The 19,402-nt window shown below is 33.4% G+C and overlaps 3 protein-coding genes across 3 annotated transcripts; 2 read left to right on the top strand and 1 right to left on the bottom strand.

The window, feature by feature from the left end:
* Positions 1-842: 842 nt before the first annotated feature.
* On the top strand, positions 843-4,577 carry LOC110664084 (receptor-like protein kinase). The gene is made up of 2 exons (XM_021823614.2): positions 843-3,880; positions 3,964-4,577. The coding sequence occupies exons 1-2, from the start codon at positions 919-921 to the stop codon at positions 4,341-4,343; spliced, it is 3,342 nt and encodes a 1,113-aa protein (XP_021679306.2). The 5' UTR covers positions 843-918; the 3' UTR covers positions 4,344-4,577.
* An 83-nt stretch (positions 4,578-4,660) lies between these two features.
* LOC110664085 (uncharacterized) lies at positions 4,661-7,572 on the bottom strand. Its single transcript, XM_021823615.2, has 2 exons — positions 7,274-7,572; positions 4,661-5,081 (listed from the first exon to the last, which is right to left on the bottom strand). Exons 1-2 carry the CDS (start codon positions 7,472-7,474, stop codon positions 4,881-4,883), a joined length of 402 nt encoding a protein of 133 aa, XP_021679307.2. The 5' UTR covers positions 7,475-7,572; the 3' UTR covers positions 4,661-4,880.
* Positions 7,573-8,698: 1,126 nt separating this feature from the next.
* LOC110664083 (glutamyl-tRNA reductase-binding protein, chloroplastic) lies at positions 8,699-18,417 on the top strand. The gene is made up of 5 exons (XM_021823613.2): positions 8,699-9,185; positions 9,306-9,386; positions 15,117-15,221; positions 15,364-15,513; positions 17,997-18,417. The coding sequence occupies exons 1-5, from the start codon at positions 8,811-8,813 to the stop codon at positions 18,234-18,236; spliced, it is 951 nt and encodes a 316-aa protein (XP_021679305.2). The 5' UTR covers positions 8,699-8,810; the 3' UTR covers positions 18,237-18,417.
* The last annotated feature ends 985 nt before the right edge of the window (positions 18,418-19,402 follow it).

Raw genomic sequence — 19,402 nt, 5'->3', positions numbered from 1 at the left:
TTCTTAATTCAAATTCACCAAAGAATTTCTTTAAAGAAATAAATTTAAACCTTTGACTGATTTTAAATTCTTAATTTAATTAGATTAATTTCAGTTTGATTCGAGTTTCAATGATATCAAACGTTTGAGTTTTAGAATTATTATGTCAAAGCAATATATGTTAATTATTAAAAAATTGTGTTCAATATTTTAAATTCCTTATTCCATTTAAATAATTAAAAATTCAAATTGAAAAAATTTTACTTTTTTAAATTCTAACAATAATTAAATAGTAAAAATTTTAATTGAAATTTAATCACCAAGCTCATTCAAGTAAAAATAAGGTGTCATTGTGTCATTTAGACCTATTTGACATTGAAGTTTTGAAGACGCTAATAGAAAAACAGTTTTAAAAAAATTACTTTATTATTTTGAAATTCTTATGAATAGAATATATAAAATTTTATTTTAAATTAAATTTTAATAATTTTTAATTAATATATTTAAAAAAAATATATTTTTTTAATTGCAGTTACACCAGCAATGTTAAACAATAAAACTTTCTTGCATGGAAAATGACACAAGTCAAAAAGAGAGATTCCTATGGTTAGTGGGTTTTAGAATTTGACCTGTGCTCTCAAAACCAGAAGGACTTGACTTAATCAAGAACAATTCAATAAAAATCAAGAACATCGTCACCAAAGAAAAATCAAGAACAAAGACAGCAGAAGGAAAGTAGAAAAGCTGTATGAACTCTGAACTAACCTTGGAATTCTTATCAGATTTCACACTAGCAGGAGACCTATTTATTCAATGCTTGCCAACTGTCCAACAAAAACCAAGCCCAAGCCCAAGCTTACCAACGCCTGCTTGAGCTAACTGAGGGTGGCTTCTTTCTTCCCATTTCCCAAACTCCACCTAGCTAAGCTCTCTTCAGCTATGTCTATTGTTTTCAATCATTTTTTTCTTCTACATTGCTTCTTTCTATCTGTCTCTGCTGTTTCTGCTCTCAACTCCGATGGGTCCGCTCTGTTATCGCTTACCACCCACTGGACTTATGTGCCTCCTTCTATAGCTTCAAGTTGGAACGCTTCTCACTCTACTCCTTGTTCTTGGGTAGGCATACAATGTGACAATGCTTCCCACTCTGTAGTCAGTGTTCAACTCTCTGGTTATGCAATTTCTGGTCTTCTGGGACCAGAAATTTCACAGCTTTCTCGCTTGCAGACCCTGGATTTGAGTAACAACAGTTTCTCTGGTCAGATACCCTTTCAGTTGGGCAGTTCTAAGCTACTTGAGCGCCTGGATTTGTCCTACAATGGCTTTACTGGAGAAATACCTGATGATCTTAAGTACCTGCAAACTTTACGCTACCTGAATTTGTATTCTAACTCCTTGTCTGGTGAGATACCTCAATCTTTGTTTCTAATTTTGAGCTTGGAATGTGTGTATTTGAACAACAACAGTTTCAATGGTTCAATTCCTAGTAGTGTGGGTAACCTGAATCAAGTTTTAGAGCTATGGTTGTATGGTAACAGGTTATCTGGTACCATTCCAGAGTCTGTTGGGGATTGTACTAAATTGCAAGGTCTCTATTTGAATGACAACCAGTTGGTTGGTTCGTTGCCAGAGACTCTCACCAATCTCAAAAACCTTGTGTATTTATCTCTCAGCAATAATAGTTTTCAGGGTAGCATTCCTTTAGGTTTTGGCAATTGCAAGAATTTGAGTGTTATAGATTTTTCATACAATGAATTTAGTGGGGGTCTTCCACCAGATTTGGGAAATTCTAGTAGCTTAACAACCTTAGACATTGTCCATAGCAACTTAACAGGCTCCATCCCCTCTTCGTTTGGCCTACTAGACAATCTTGTTGCTCTTGACCTCTGTGAAAATCAATTGTCTGGGAGAATTCCCCGTGAACTTGGGAATTGTAAGTCCTTGAAAAGCTTAAAGTTATACTCAAACCAGCTTGAGGGAGAGATTCCTGGTGAATTGGGAATGCTGACCGAGTTACAGGACCTTGAATTTTTTAGCAATCGCTTGAGTGGTGAAATTCCAGTTAGTATTTGGAGGATTCCCAGCCTTGTGCACTTCCTTGTGTACAATAACAGTCTATCTGGTCAACTACCCCTTGAGATGACTGAGCTCAAAAAACTAAAGAACATCTCATTGTTTGACAATCAGTTCTTTGGAATCATACCCCAAAATTTGGGAATCAACAGCAGCTTATTGCAGCTGGATTTCACTAGGAATAAGTTCACTGGTGAAATTCCGCCAAATCTTTGCTTCGGAAAGCAATTAAGGGTTCTTAATATGGGTCAAAATCAACTCCAAGGCAGCATTCCTTCTGATGTTGGAAGTTGTTCAACACTTCGGAGATTGATCCTTAGCAAGAATAATCTCTCAGGGACCCTTCCAGAATTTGCGGAAAATCCAAGCCTTTACCACATAGACATCAGTAAAAATGGTATATCAGGTTCAATTCCACCAAGCCTGGGGAAGTGTACTAGTCTCAATTTTATTGATTTTTCCATGAACAAGTTTACAGGGTTTATACCCCCAGATCTAGGCAGTCTTGTAAAGCTCGAGCTTGTGAATCTTTCATATAACAAACTGGAAGGTTCTTTGCCATCTCAGCTCTCTAATTGTTACAAATTAGGTAAGTTTGATGCGGGGTTTAATTCTTTGAATGGTTCAATTCCCTCAAGTCTGAGGAATTGGACAAGTTTATCCACCTTGATTTTGACAGAGAATGAGTTTACTGGGGGCATTCCAGCTTTTCTATCAGAACTTGAAAAGCTTACAGAGGTACAAATTGGTAGAAATTTGTTGGGAGGTGAGATTCCTTCATCCATTGGATCGCTGCAGGATCTGCAATATGCCTTGAATCTCAGCAGTAATGGATTGACTGGTGCAATTCCTTCAGGGTTGGGGAATTTGATCAAGCTAGAGCGACTTGATATATCTAACAACAATCTGACAGGAACTTTAAAAGTTCTTGATAAAATCAATACATTTGTCCTGGTAAATGTCTCAAACAATCTCTTCACAGGTCCAATACCAGACACAATGATGGATTTGCTTAACTCATCTCCCTCATCATTCTTGGGCAACCCTGGCCTATGTGTCAGTTGCATTCTATCCAATGGCTCAACATGCATCAGAAATGGAAATTTTAAACCATGTGCAAGTCAATCTAGTAAACGAAAAGGCCTTGCTGAATTGAAAATTGCAATGATAGTCCTTGTTTTGCTGGCTGGTTTTGTTCTTCTTGGACTTGGTTGTATGTTTGCCTTGCATAGAAGACACAAACAGGATGTTGAGATTGCATCTGAAGGGGGGTCAGCTTTACTACTCAGCAAATTGATGGAAGCTACTGAAAATCTAAATGACAGATATATCATTGGGAGGGGAGCTCATGGAACTGTTTACAAAGCTTCATTGGGCGAAGATGAACTTTTTGCTGTAAAGAAAATTGCATTTAATCATAAAGGAGGAAACAGAAGTATGGTTAGAGAAATTGAAACAATTGGGAAAATCAGGCACCGGAATCTGATAAGGTTGGAGGAGTTTTGGTTAAGAAAGGATTATGGTTTAATCCTTTATAGGCACATGCAGAATGGGAGCCTCCACGACGTTTTGCATGGAACAAATGCATCAACTCTCGAGTGGAATTCACGCTACAGGATAGCCATTGGAACTGCTCATGCATTGTCATATCTCCACTTTGATTGTGATCCTCCTGTAGTGCATCGAGACCTGAAGCCAGAAAACATTCTGTTAGACTCTGATATGGAGCCTCATATCTCAGATTTTGGTATAGCCAAGATTCTGGATCAGACTTCTGATTCAGGGCAATCCACCTTAGTTGTGGGTACAGTAGGGCACATTGCACCAGGTAATTTTTTTTTCCTGCAAACTGTTAGTTAGCACTTGATTGTATATTCATATTCTAAAACATATCACTGTTTGCTTTGACAGAAAATGCATTTACAACAGCAAAGAGGAAGGAATCCGATGTTTACAGTTATGGAGTTATTTTGCTCGAACTAATAACCAGAAAGAAGGCAGTTGATTCGTCATTCACAGAGGGAACAGATATTGTGGGTTGGAGTAGGTCTACATGGAGAAACACAGAAGATATTAGCAGGATTGCTGATTCAAGCCTTGCAGTGGAATTCTCTGATACCAGTATCATGGACCAAGTTATTGATGTGTTTCTGGTGGCCTTGAGATGTACCGAAAGGGAGCCAAGCGAAAGACCGACAATGAGAGATGTCGTCAAGCAATTATTAAACGCAAATGTCTCCATCAAACCATTGCACATTTGCTCTGGTAAGGACATTAAGAGTTGCTTTTGAGTAGAAGAGATTGGCTAGGCTAGGCTAGCTAGGCAGATCAATGTTAGGACTTGGTACTTCTGTTTAATTAGATAGGCCTTCTTGTCTTGGTTGAAGACAATTAATAGAGTACATGTTGTATATATAGTTGTCTTACGGAAATTTTAATTTCCTGCCGTGAAAGCAGCTTTCTTGGTTTATTCCATTTGCTCAAGGAAAACTGCATCACTATTGTGGAAAATTATAGAATGAATCTTTTGTATGCACAATAGATTTGTCCTTGAAAATTGATTATAGTGGGTTTAATATCTGTTGAGATTCATTTACAAGACCCGGAATCAAGCGTAAGTAATGAAATCCATCAGCTACCAAGAAAATTGTAACATGGATTGGACAGCAGGTGAGAAAAAAAAAAAAAAAGCCCTAAAAATTACAGAATACAAAACAAACACACGAGGTTTGCATGACACCAAGAAAGTGATAGTGTTGTTGCTCAGCCACCGTATAATAATACTCAGAAACAGAAAGTCATATATCAGCAAAGACCCATATATTAATCTACTTTTTGTCCCTTTCGTTCTTCTGCTCCTTGTCAGGTTCCGTGTTGCCCTGCTTTTGTATCGGTTGAATTCTTACGTAAGGATTCCTGGTTAATGTCTCCCCTCTCAGAGCAGCAACATATCGATCATTTGTATCCTGCTTTCGCTGCAGCTCCCCCAAGTATTCTGCTAGTCTCTCTTGATTAACTTTCCCCATCATCTGATTTAGAAATTCAGCAAATAAAATTTGTAAAGATGTAATTACATGATATCAGGAAGAGAAAAATGCTTAGAACAAGATAACATTGTGTACTAACATAGTTAATGAAGGCACAAAAGGGTCCTAGAGGGAAAGGTCAATACAAAAAAATTATATCTTGCAGGAAAAATTCAAAATTAAGACCTAATATTCACAATAAATTCAACATATCAGCACTATTTAACCAAACTGACCAAAGCTGACAATCTTCAACGTATCAATCAAAAGAAAACAATCTAATTACCAGCAAACAGAATACAAGATGAATACAAGATGAACACAGACTTTACCAAAAACATGAATCTTCACCATCGCTTGCTCTGATGACAGCAATTTGAGAACTCTAAAACACAGACCTACTAAAAATGACTATCAAGACTATTCAAGAGTAACAAGTACTAAATATACAGTTTTTTGGGAAGTATAAATATGTGGTATATCCTCAAACCAAAAAAGTCTTGTCTTGTTTGGGTTAAAAAAAAAAAAACACTACAACAAGAACAAAGTTAAGCCTATGAGGGGGGCACAATAAAGATTATGGCAACGAGATGGCATTTCCAATGTGCATGAACACTGGATTCTGGTAGTTCAAGGATTTTAAGTCCAGTGGTGGTATCCTTTAAAGGTGAGAGAGAGTTCTAGTGACAATAGCTTTGCCACTGAGAGAGTATGACAGTGGTGGTGGCTTGCAAGATAAACCTTTCATGTGCCCTGCACCTGAAAGAACATGTGCTCCTAGCCATAAATCGCATGCTTGTTGGAGGTCACTTTGCCCAACCCTAGTAGAGGCTTAAAACTACTTTAGAGTTGATTTTTACTTGATTTGAAATGCATCTGCTACAATTAACCATACATTGCAACTTAAACAAGTTCAACCTCAAATTTGTCCAGTAATATGTTGCATTTAGTACATGGATAGAGGAGTAACATTTGCATACAGGTTAAAGAAAAGAAGACGAAAAGTTATAATGGTGAAGACTCATTTTGGCAATAGAACAAGTGATAGGAACTATAGGCAATAGCATTAAAAAAAAAAATTCTCCACCCTTTCCTCCTGCCCCAAAGGAGTGGAAATTAGTAAAGCTTGTCATGAGATACTTGAACTTGGCTCGCAAATTATTTGAATTAAACTCAATTTTAATCAAGTAGAACTCGAGCTTAAGTAGCGAGTTGAGTCAAATTCAAGTATTAAAATGCTCAACTTGAGTGGATCACAAGCCTAATCAAGCATTTAAGTTTTTATATAATTTTAAATATATTTTAAATTACGTGCAGTTTTTAAATAATAATTTATGAAATTATTCGACCTTCAATTCACGATAAGTATATGGATTTAAAAAAAGTTTTAATGGCAATTGTGTTGAGTCAATTTAAATTACATATCCCATTGAATCGAGCCCAAGTATGAAAATTAAAATCATATAGGATTCAATTTGATCTTTGAACCTCAAGTTTTCTAATCAAATCATATTCAAATAGTATATTGGACTAACTCAACTAAGTTTGATTACATCCATATGTATTTCCCAATAACCTAGAGAGAGAAGGGTTACCATGAGAGATGAATGGTATAAAATGGGTTAGATGTTTCTTTTATTCATTTGCCTATAATCAGTAGACTTAGTTGTTGTTGTTAATTGATTGAAGACTAGGGAATAATTGTATTGCATAATATATTCTCATCTTTATTAAAAAAATTACTAATATTTTCACATTTTAAATTCAATAGTTCATTAATAATAATGCAAATAAATACTATAATTGTGTCAAACGACAAACAAGAGCGAAAGCTCACACTAGAACAGAATCTCACACCATACCAGGGAACTAGAGGATCACTCAGATTTTCAATAAAAACAAAAATAGCTATTTTCTTGAAAGAATTTAAATTGAAATGATTATACCCCATAAAGCTAATCATCACACCTCAATATTCTAGAACACTATAAAGATCAGAATTAATCAAATACAATCCCATCACCTCCAACCAACAAATACCAATTTACTCCAATCGGATCACCACTGAAAGCAATAATAAATCAAAGGGTTTAACAAATTTGTAAAAGAAATTAAATCCAATAGTAGATCCCGAGCAATGAGAGGGGGGTTTAAGAGTTAATGCATTTTATATAACAGATGTAATAAGAGCGTACTAGGGATTCAGGGCGGGCGTTCTGACGGAGGCGGGCCTCAAGCTCAGGGTTGCGGGAGTTTGTGAGCTGCATAACGCAATAGCCGATGACACCAGGAACGACGCCGCAGACGGTGGCGAAGGTGAAAAAGAAAGACTTAGAGTCCCTTGTCTTCCTCACAATCCATCTCCATGTTTCGCTCTTCTCCCACAGAATCGACATTTTTCTCACCCTTAAAACCCTTGCAGCTGCAGCAGCAAGTGTATTTTGGGTTCTTCCCCCCTTGGGTTTCTCTCCTTAATGCTAAAAATATTAATAACATATTATAAAAAATATCACATTATAATTTTAATAACCTCAACTTAATTATTATTTTTATTATCTTCATTTTAATATTTCTCTATATTCATTAATCATATTTTAAATAAAAATATTTTTATAAATTTATAATAATAATAACAAAATTTTAAATATTTAATTTAATTTAATTATTAATTTTCTTAAATTAATTTACTAAAATATAATTCGACTAACAAAGATTTATTTATAAATTTTATAAATTAATATATAATATTTGATAAAGCATATTAAGAACTTATAAAGAATAATTTTATAATAAATATATATATATTTTAAAATGTATAAATATTAAAAAAATTATTTACATTTTTTCATGAAAAATAATATAATAAAAATTGAAGGTAAATTTAATTGATTGATAAAGAAACAATCAATTAAATAATAGAATTAAAATATAAATTAAAAATATAAATTTTAATCATAATTTAATAATAGATTTATTTTTTAAATTATAACATTAAATACATAATATATAAAAATAATTATCTTTTAATAAAAATAATAATATATTATTATATAAAGTATATTATGAAAAGCCTTCTCATTCTCACCTGCACAGTATCAAAATAAAAAATTAGTTGACTTCGGGCTCTTCACGAGAATAATAAAGAGAAGCCCTAGGCTCAAACGCTAGCTAACCCTATCACTTAGCCCACAGAGAAAGGAGCCGTCGCCTGAAACCACCGCAAATCCTCCGTTACGGGTGATAAAGCTCTTGCACGGCGGAAGGAACCAAGCTTAGTACAACAAACCCCCACCTGATCAAGCAGTAGACTTCTCATAGATAAGCCAACAGAACCCCCAAAGCCATAGATGTTAAGTTAAATACTTGATGAAAGAGTGTACAGAATAAAAGCACGGATATTAATTATTATAATTTTTAAAACAAAAATTAAATAATTAATGTTATTAAAATAAAAAAATAAAAAATAATTTTCCTTACTAACAATTTTGATTGCCAGCCGTGACACAACCTTACAGAAAAAGAACCGGCTTTTTTTTGTCAACCGGTTATGCCGGTACCAGGTGCTGCATGAAGGGCTAAGATTGCTTTTACTCGATCGGACGGTTGAAAAGGCCACAGTAGTGGTACTCCTGGCACGGTAGAAGGACTCCATTATCAATATCAACATCCTTCAATCATTTCAGTCAATTCAAGACTCAAATTGGACGCCAAAATCTTCCTCTGCGTCTCTCAATGCATCTCCATACCCAGTCTCTGACCTCATATTTTCCTCTTTCTCAATTCACTCTCCCAAAACCCATTGCCAAAGTCCAATTTGCTCCTCCTAAGCAAAACCCATTTCGCCGATTCTCCTTAAAATGCTCACTTTCCACTGTTTCAGAGCCTGCCCATCTGGGATCCTCCATCGACAAGCCGTTTCCTGCCGAAGTTTCAAGAACCATCATGGAGTTGTCTTCAGTTGGCACTCTCTCTACTTTGACCAGCGAGAGTTGGCCTCTGGGTGTTGGTGTTCGGTTCGCCGTGGACGATGATGGGACGCCGGTTTTGTGTTTGAGTGATCGCAACGGTCAGTTCTCCGTTGACAAGAGGTCTAGCCTTCATGTTCAGGTACTTTAAAGCTCTTTTTTGTTGTTGTTGTTGTTGTTTTGGTAAAAGCTTTAACTGTAATGTAAATTAGTTTATGAAATCATTTGGTTTATATATTAATGGGGGTTTGTTATGGAGCAGTTGGAGCAGTGTGGAATGCGGACTCCACAGTGCACAATTCAAGGCAGCCTACAGAAGCCAGAGGACAGGAAGGTTTTGAAGGTAACTTACAATGCCTGTCTCTGGTTTTCAGTGGCAAACTGTAGTGATTGTATGATTGTTGTGTGACAAGTACTAAGGTTTTTGGGAATGATTTGTTTTTTAACAGTTGAAGTTCTTTTCATCATTTTCTGTAGAACTCAAACTTTAGCAAAATTTGAAATGAATTTGTGTGATCCCAATGTTTTAAGTGGGAGCTTAACGTGGGTAGATAAGGTTTTTAAGTCATCTTCCCCTAATGGCCAACTTTTTCGGCATAGATTAAGTCACTATTGTGGTCGTGTGTAATGGAAATGGAGCTGTTGTGGCTGTAACGAATCAGTAATGGCCAATTGCTATGCAAAACGTAGTAATCTATTGTGCATTGACAGAGTTAACTAAAGTTAAGAAAGACGGCAAATTAATTTTTACAAACACATCAAATAACCACATTAATTCCATGATTTAAGTGGAATAACTAACACATCTATTTCATGGAGATTGAAGAATGCTCTTCTTACTTCAGTTTTGCCTTGTTGAATCGTATTAATTTTCAAGTGGTAAGATTTTTAAACGATTTAACTAGAAGAAAAACCAAAATGGAGGCCGCACAATGACCGGAAGGGTTGGAGGCATTGATTCTTATCTTTAGTAGAAAAAAACAAGGAAGCCATTAGACATTTTATATAGGTAACAACTGTTATCTTATTGGTAACAATACAATAATGCCCATTACCTCCTAATCCCTTTCGAAAAAAAAAAAAAGCCTGTTATATTTAGGCGGCAATGGTAATGCCACTCCCAGAAAATTTTAAATAATGGTTGTTATTTAAATCCATGTTTTAAGGTCGAGTTCTCCTAAAGCATTTATAAGAATTCCATGGTTGTTTATTGTAAATTGCTATGAGTTTCTTATTTATGCATGGCTTTGCACTCAGTGCTGGACATGGGCAGGCAAAATTGAGTAAAAATATCTTGCTCCTTGTAATTATGCAAGTGAATCCCAATGTTGCTGGCATAGGCAACCATCTAACCAATAATTGGCAATTTAGGAGACTTAAAAAAACTTGATGCCCATTATTTGATTCTTTGTGTGATTTTCCTTTCTACAATGGGAACTAGTTCTGGTGGTTTTGGCATTAGCATGCAAAAAATTTTGCTATTGTGATTGACTTTAATTAGGTCTTTTGTGGAAAACAATATGGACTCAAAAAGATTTACACATCAATGTAAAGTTTATGGATGTGTGATGTAGGATGGAAGCACAATGAAAAACTTCGATCATTTCTAAGCCTTATACATCCATTAGTTCACAAGGAAAATAAATTAGAAGTCCCCTAGAGAATAAGGAAAGACTCAAATTAATTTGATTATCTATCTAGAGGAATAGTTAGTTTGGATGGAGTGGTATTGTCCCAAAGTAATCACTTTAAATATCTCGGTTCAGTCCTTCAAGTAGATGGGGGATGTGAGGAGAATGTTAGTCATAGGATTAAAGTCGGATGGTTGAAGTGGAGACGTGCCACTGGAGTTTTATGTGATCGCAAGATTTCCAATAAGTTGAAAGAAAAATTTTACCGTACAGCGGTAAAATACGACCAGCTATATTATATGGCAGTGAGTGTTGGACACTGAATGAGTCGTATGCGTCTAAGATAAGAGTTGCAGAAATGAGAATGTTAAGGTGGATGAGTGGCCATACTAGATTAGATAAAGTCCGTAATGAGAGTATTAGAGAAAATGTATGAGTAGTGCCAATTGAGGATAAGTTGAGAGAAGGGAGATTGAGGTGGTTTAGTCATGTGAAGCGCAGTGTTATCAAGGCGAAAGGCGACACTAAGGCGATAGAGCATTCTATTGCCTTAGGCGAGAGGCGAGAGGCGAGGCGAGGGCCTTTTTGAAGCGAGGCGCCATAACCTTAATTGTTTAAATTATATATATATATATACTTAAATTAAACAATTAATTAATAAGAACAAAAAGTAAAATCATCAAATTAATAATAAATTAATAATACCATATAAAATAAACAACTAATGTCTAATTAACAAGACAAAAGTAAAACTAATTAATCTAACAACTAATTAACAATAATAAGAAGTAAAAAGTAAACTAATTAACAACAAAGTAATAATGTCCATATAAATTACACAATTACTTACTAAGAACAAAAAGAAAAATAATCAAATTAACAATAAATTAATAATATCCATATAAAATAAACATCTAATATCTAATTAAAAAGAAAAAAGTAAAATTAATCAAATTAAAACTAATTAATAATAATAACAAGTAAAAGGTAAACTAATTAATAATAAATTAACAATACTCATATAAATTAAATAATTAATTAACAATAATAAGAAGATAAAAAATTAAATTAACAATAAATTAATAATACCTATATAAAATAAATAATTAATTAATAAATAATGTCTAATTAATAAGGTAAAAAGTAAAACTAATCAAATTAACAAGAATAATAAATAAAAATTAAACTAAATACCAACAAATCAACAATACCCATATTAATTAATCAACTAATTAAATAAGAATACAAATTAAAATAATAAATTCACCAATACCCATAAAATTTAAATAATTAATTAATAAAAATAAAATAATTAAATTAATAAATAAATAAATAAATAATAATAACTAATTAATTAAAAGGAGGAGAAGGGAAAAAAAAATAAAAAGGTGTGAGATCGAGGAGCAGAGCAGAAAGAAAAAAAAAAAAAAAAAAAAAAAAAAAAAAAAAAAAAAAAAAAAAAGAGAGAGAGAGAGAGAAAGAGAGGAGAGAGGAGAGGAGATCAGAAGAGAGAGAGAGAGAGAAAGAGAGAAAAAGAAAAAGGAGAGAGAGAAAAAAAAAAAAAAAAGAAAGAAAAAAAAAAAAAAAAAAAAAAAACAAAAGAAAAAAGGATCCGAGAGAGAAAAAAAAATGAAAAAAAGAGAAAAAAAAAAAAAAAAGAAAGGGACGAAGAGAGAGAGAGAAGAAGAAGAAGAAGAAGAAGAAGAAGAAGAAGAAGAGAGAGAGAGAGAGAGTGAGTCGTTGAGAAAGTCGAGGTTGAAGAAAAGGAGAAAAGCTTTCGTGAGGTTGAGAAGAAAAGTGGTGTGGTGGAATGGTCGATGCGCAGATAAATTTATCGATTTTTAATTTAAAAAAAAAAAAAAACTTACCGCGTCGCGCGCGCCGCCGGCGCGCGCCGCCTCGCCCGCTCCGCGCCGAGCTCAGCGGCGGCAGGCGCCCGAGAGGGCGAGGCGCGCTCGCCGGCGCGGCGCGCGCTGGCGCGCAGGCGCCTTTGATAACACTGGTGAAGCGTAGACATACGGAGGCTCCAGTTAGACAAGTAGAGCACATAAGGTTAGAAGATAGAAAGAAAAAACGGTGTAGACCTAAATTGACTTGGAGGAGAGTAGTACAATATGACCTAGAAGCATTACACATTTTTAGGATTTAATTCAAAATCGTTTAGAGTGGATAAAGCGAATTCATATAGCTGACCCCAAATTTTTGGGATGAAGGTTTAGTTGAGTTGAGTTTATTTATCTAGAGGAATACATAACAAGCTAATTTATATATCCTTGAAATCCTAGTCATACTTTGGAAAATTTCTTGAAATGTAAATCCTAATGACTCATTTAATAATTAAAAATTAAGGAAAATAATGCCTAAAATAACTAAATAACTACAATTAGAATAATTAAATTAGAAAATTCTATATAATAATTATATAATCTATGTTGACACCCTAAGTCCAATCCTTCCACTTAAGGATGGACCTACAATGTGGGCAATGGGGGCACTTGCCCCCATTGCTCCCAAAGAGATCCTTTTAAGTTTTATAGTAGAATTTTTTTTTCTCTTTAATTATTGAAGTTTGCCCCTACATTTAAGAATTTATACTTGTCCGATGTCAAACATTTTTTTTTACTTGATGTGAATTTGTCCACAAACTTAAAAATTTAAATTATTCATTGATTATATTTTATTTGCAATTACTTAAAATTAAACAATATATTTTGACTTAAATAAAAACTTATTATATGAATGTTTAAATTAAAACAAAACTATTCATTACACATTGTTTGTTAGTTTATTTTAATTTGATCTTATTAATTAAAATAAATAATGCTATCAAATCTTTTTTATACGTGCTAATATCACTATTTTTATAAAAAATTTCTTAAACAATCACTTAATAGTTTACATTAATATACCTAAGAGGGAGTGGGATGGAATTCAAATCTCACCCATAACAAATTATTATTATTACTTAATACTATATTAAAAAGATATTTTTTGTAGTTAAAAAAAATATTACCTTAATGTAATGGGTAAAAGTGATATTAAATTGGAGCAAACACTTGAGTTAAAATTTGTCCTCCTTCAATATTTGAAAGAAAATTAATAAAAAAAAATTAACAATAGCTTCAAAATATAAAAATATTGAAAAAAAGGACAAGTAATAAAGAATATTATTCTAGACTTGCTTTTATCTTTGAACATAAAATAATTATGAAAATTTTGCTATTATATAAAATAAATATATGTGTTCCAACAAAATCATTGTGTTGTGACTCATCAAAAAATTGAAGAAATAGCAAGGTTATGAGACTAGTGGTTGTGGGTTTAACTTGACAATCAACAATTTGATCTGCCTATAATTCACCCATACCCTCATCATTACTTCAAATTTTCTTATAATTTCCTTCAATGTGTTGGATCTCAACAGCCACAACTTTTTCTACTCTTGCTTAAATATTACCAGTGTATTTCCCCACATTTTTTTTGGCTTGTATGGATTCATGCCTAGGTGTGGTTACAAACTAACGATTCAACTTCTCATATTCAATTCGATGAAAATTGTGATCTATTAATTTTTTACTAGTTCTGTGTCTTCCTTGATTTCTTAACGCCTGAGCAAGCCTTTAAGTTGGTTGAATAGTTTCATACTTTTATAGTATTCTTTGCTCCTGATTTTGTGAACTTGCATTAAAACTTGGAGGACCAATAAGAGAATTCCTAACATCATGGTACAGGTTCAACCATTTATTTATGTACAGAGAATATATTCTCATAACACCTATAAAATTTTCATTCTTGATCAGATACTAATTTTAATATATTTCAATTGAAATTCATCATCCCATTAATCATTTACATAGCTTTTAGTTTTAAAGAAGCCAGTTTAACCTCTTTCTCCAATAATTTAATGAAAATCAAGATGTATCTCTTGGTCAAACAACCATTGTAATCTTGCTAGTGCTAATCACCATAAAAAGAATAAAAAGCTGTATAGTTAGGAACATGTCAGCAAGGGGACTGATTGCGAGCCAAATCTTTTATGCAGTCTCCAAGAACCTTAGAATTTCTTTTTGAGGGAGTCTTCGCCTTAACGATTTTCATTGTTGAATATGTTGCTTTAAACTTTGCAGTACGGCATTGAAAAGCCAAGCAAAATCTCACTTTTATATTACTTCATCTGGGATGGAAGCCTGATGACAAGGTTAAATCATTTATAAGCTTAAACTTCATTGAATCCATGTGAGGCCTTATTGTAAGCAATAGGCATGCTTGTACTTGCACACACACACACACACATCATATAAACTAGTAGGTTTTTGATGTTTCCTTAACCTGAATGATATCCAATTAATGCAACTGAATGCTTGTTTTCCATATATATTACTGTGATATCGTTTCTTAGCTCAAGCATCTTTGTTACCGCTGTTTATTTGCTATTTTAAAAGTGGCATCAATCAATATGGAAAAAGAGATTTGGAGAAGAAGTGGATGATGAGCTAATGTATCTGATTGCTGTGGAGCGGGTACTTCAAATGGAAGACTTCATGGAGGTATTTGTTTTTTCATTTGTGTAATTCCTTTATGAATTTGTTTTATCTATGCTGAATACTAATCTCATAACCCTTTCCTGGGATAGGTAATTAGTTGTCACTTACTTCTCCTATGTGGAAATCTATGTCTGAACTATTTCAGGATGGCGTATGGGTCTCTTCATCAGATTATGGCAAGGGAATCCCTGATCCACTCAGAGCGTCTGCAGAAGCAATTGTTAATGAGATAAATGACAAGAACACTGAAGATGTTTACCGCTTTTGCAATGTATACGTTGATTTGGATTTCCAGGTTTGCCACTAATCCAGGGTTTTTCATATTTGCTGGAATATTCATATTCTTGTACAATTACTCAGGCTCAGAAGTGGAACCTTTTCTCTAACTTGCTTGAGAGTTAAGACAGTATTTATATTGATTTTCTTCTGACATAATTGCAAATCCATCCTAGGTTCTGCTGGATGGAGCAAAAAATAAAGCCAATATTAACTCCTTATGTGGGGAATGTAGTGTGATTAACTAAAACATAATAAAAGACATAGTTGTTTAGTCCCCTTTTCTTATCAGAAAGCGATGTGAATGTGTTTTGTGTTCTTTTGTAAATTTCTTTGTCACTCTTCTGTGAGAAGCTGCCCTTTAGTTTCCTGGATCTTAATTCCTTCTTCTCTCTGTGAGGCCCCTTAGTTGTAACTGCTCTTTCTGTTTTTACTCAAATGGACTAATTTACTGACTACATATGGTCTGTTTCCACAAGCCTGGCTCTAGTTTCTTATGTGAAAGGGGTTTGTGTCACTTAAAGGATATATTAAACCGAATGTCACTTTGAGCCTCCTCTGATCTCTTATAAGGAAATGCTCTTTAAATGTTTAATTGAGTTTCTCAATGTTCAATTGAGATCTTGATGTGCCACATCATGGGGCATACCTAAACCACTTCAATGCGCACTTTCATCTTTGGTGTCCTTTAGGCACATCAGATCTGCGCTCTTCAGCTAATGCCTCAAACTTCTTAAAAAATCCCTTTAAAATTAACAGTTTAAGATTCAGAGTTATAAGACACCTCAATTTATGAGTTGTGTCTTTTGCTGCCTTGATGTACCACATGGTTATATCATCCTTGATGACTCATGGACCAATCACCTTAAATTATTTCACATGGATCAACTATTTTTTGTCATGCATCAGTTATCATCCTTGATTGTTATGGTTGGGATAACCACCTCAAGCTTAACCCAACATGTCTGAGACTGAGATGCATAATTGTCTCAATCAAAATAATAATTGAGGTGATTTTCAAGGCTCTTAAGTTGATTATTTTTTGGATCGAGCTCATCTTTTTAACATGTTTCCATCTAGAGGATGACTGTGCTTAGGAAGGAACAATCAAAATCAAAATAACAGTAATCATGGGAAAAAGTATCAAAATCATTAATAACACTCCTCTTGGTGTTGACTGCCAACTCTTACATGTGTGTCACGCTTTAGTATTTAATAAAATGTTCCTTTAGGTGTCTATTGATTTGATATCTTGCATATTTAGTTTAATCCTTGTTTTTTTTGTTGATTTTAGCCATTTTGCTATTTGTTTAAGAAAATTCACTGTACGGGGGCTGCTTCAGTATTTATGTTTGGACCATTTTAGTAGGGTTCTGATACATTGTTTCTGATTCTGGATTGTTTTCTACTTGTTATTTAAAACTTCGGGTGGTGGTGTCATGGATTTGTGGCAATAGTATCGTGTTGGGGGGTATGGAACAATTGAAACCGAGAGAATGACTATGCATGGTAAATTTAGAAGATATGGCCTTAGTGCTTCACGTTCATCTTTGTGCTCTGCGCATATGTCAATATTTCATTTTTTTCTTTCTTTGAGCCTGGAATTTGCAGTAACAATATGCTTGTGATCTCTTTATTGTTGTATTTGTGTTTCCTGTGTACCCTTGGGATCCATTTTAACTATTCTAAGAGTACGCTAGAGTTCTTTCTTTTCTTCTTTTTTTTTTTGTTTATTAATTTTTTAGGTAAGATGGTCTCTAGGTCCTTGCTTTATTTACTGGCACGTTGGCACTGGATTGAAAGTTGAAGAGTGGTTACAGGTCTGTTGTTGTTTCATGGATTTTCCCCCTTTCTTCACTTTGGGGTTGGGTACCTCTACCCATCTCTGTCCTAATTTTTTTTATCTAAAATAAGGCAATTACTTGCGGCCGCGTCCTGCAAGGTGGCGGTGGCTTCCCTGTTTTCTGGTTATTCTCAAATATCTACCTTGCTGCTTCCACTTCACTTTTTATATTTTTAAGTTTGGCCTTTCCTTGTTTAGAGGACCCCAACCGCACCCCAAAGGGAAGGTAGGGAAAGTGCATCTCAACTTTGCCTCTCTAGAAGGAGGATCCACCAACTTTATATAAGCAACACTTGACTTTTAAGGCGTGAAACATGTATCCCCATAGTCAGAGGAACCATGCATCAAACATGTCTCCCCCATAATCACTCCCAACTTCAAGTTTGGTTCAAGTAATGTGCAACAGATTTCAAGTTCAAATTGGGTCAAGCAAAGTATTTTTAGCTGACCTGACCTGAACTCGATAAATTCCCAGTAAAGATGAATGATTTTGAGTGACACAAAATCCTAGGGCATCTAATGCCATAGGATCAATTTTGGCCTACTTTAATTAGTGTTCCTAATTGCATTTAATTTTCATTGTTTGAATCTTTTTTCATTCCATATATTAAAACAATGAAACTAGAAAATGGGTATTAAATTTAATTGGTATTGATCAGGTATCAGAAGCAAAGATGATATGGGTTGATAGGCTTGGTTTCGACATTCGTCTCCACTGTCCTGAGAGAGGTGTTTACGATGTTCGAATACCTTTCCCAAGAGAAGTGACGGATGTAAAAGGTGCCAAGTCGTCATTCAACGGCATGTCGCAGCTTGCATGGGAGGTGGAAAGAAATTATCGTATGCCTGATTTTAAGAAGGTGAAGCAATTGAAGCGGATAACATATAGGGGATTGTAAAATCTTGAGAAATTTTTGTTAATTTCAATTTCATTTAGTTTCCTTTTTTTTTTTTTTTATTGATTTGCATATGCTACTGAGCAAAGATTTGGTTGAAAGGTTCATGTTTGCAATTTAAAAATTGTGTAATTCTATGTGCTACATGTTATTGAATTAGCTGCAAGTGCTAGTCTCAACACCATACAAGGCAAGGTAGTTGGATGCCAAATCTGTGAATTAGCTCCAAGCTCTAGTCTGATTCCCATACAAGGGGCCTCTTTTTTTTTTTTTTTTTTTTTTTTTTTTTTTGTAATTGAGTTAAATATAAAAAATTTGATTAATCAAATTAGTTTTTATTATTGAAAAAAATTAAATTAAATTATATTTACTATCAATCAAATCGAACCTTTTGATTAAATGCGGTGTTTTATTAATATTTTGATTTGATTTGATTTAATCTTTTTGAAATAAAAAAATGAAATTAAATTAAAAAAATTAAAATTTTAAATCCAATCAGATTTTGAAATAAATCTAAACAAATTTAGCGATTTAATTAGTTGATTTGCCCTAATCACAATAATGAAATGTTAATTGTGAGTAGATATGGCAACCGTAGGGTACTATTGAAAATCGTTGTACTTCAATATGATCAATAATTTTAATGCTTAAACTTATTATGAACTTAATCTTCATTTATTTTGTGAAAAATATTATAAATATTTTTTGTATTCTTCAGTCTTTGGAGTAATTAAAAAATGAGTGAATAGAAATTACTTTTATGGTTCAATAGAAAATTAAATTATTTTTTTTAAATAAAATTTTCTTAATAGAAAAAATTATTTTCTATACTTTGACAATATTCTTAAAATGTGAACCCTTATATATATAACATTCAAATAAAAAAATTTATAGAAAAACTTATTTTAAAAATAACTTTTATATAAAATATTTTTCATGTACCAGTTATTTTTTTGAAATGAATAAAATTTTAGTTAAAATTCATTCTAAGCTAACCAAAACCTTTCTAAACAATTTGCATAAATAAATATTTTTATTAATATTATATAGTTTAAAATTTTAATAATTTTATAAAATTTTAAATTCTATTTATTTAAATATAATATTTAAAAGTTTATAAATATTATTATATCACTATAAAAACCAATTAGTTTTGCAATCAAGTTTTA

This window comes from Hevea brasiliensis, chromosome 11 (assembly GCF_030052815.1).
Source record: "Hevea brasiliensis isolate MT/VB/25A 57/8 chromosome 11, ASM3005281v1, whole genome shotgun sequence".
In the NCBI taxonomy this organism is placed as follows: domain Eukaryota; kingdom Viridiplantae; phylum Streptophyta; class Magnoliopsida; order Malpighiales; family Euphorbiaceae; genus Hevea; species Hevea brasiliensis.
The sequence above is the reverse complement of the archived record's forward strand: the minus strand, read 5'-3'. Positions and strand labels throughout refer to the sequence as shown.

What these genes read in the sequence shown, in the direction of transcription:
- LOC110664084 (XM_021823614.2), top strand. Translation starts at nt 919, where the DNA reads ATGTCTATTGTTTTCAATCATTTTTTTCTTCTACATTGCTTCTTTCTA. An exon ending in AGTAGGGCACATTGCACCAG is followed by an intron (nt 3,881 to 3,963) that starts GTAATTTTTTTT and finishes TTGCTTTGACAG; the next exon opens with AAAATGCATTTACAACAGCA.
- LOC110664085 (XM_021823615.2), bottom strand. Translation starts at nt 7,474, where the DNA reads ATGTCGATTCTGTGGGAGAAGAGCGAAACATGGAGATGGATTGTGAGG. An exon ending in ACGCCCGCCCTGAATCCCTA is followed by an intron (nt 5,082 to 7,273) that starts GTACGCTCTTAT and finishes TTTCTAAATCAG; the next exon opens with ATGATGGGGAAAGTTAATCA.
- LOC110664083 (XM_021823613.2), top strand. Translation starts at nt 8,811, where the DNA reads ATGCATCTCCATACCCAGTCTCTGACCTCATATTTTCCTCTTTCTCAA. An exon ending in GGTCTAGCCTTCATGTTCAG is followed by an intron (nt 9,186 to 9,305) that starts GTACTTTAAAGC and finishes GTTATGGAGCAG; the next exon opens with TTGGAGCAGTGTGGAATGCG. An exon ending in AAATGGAAGACTTCATGGAG is followed by an intron (nt 15,222 to 15,363) that starts GTATTTGTTTTT and finishes GAACTATTTCAG; the next exon opens with GATGGCGTATGGGTCTCTTC.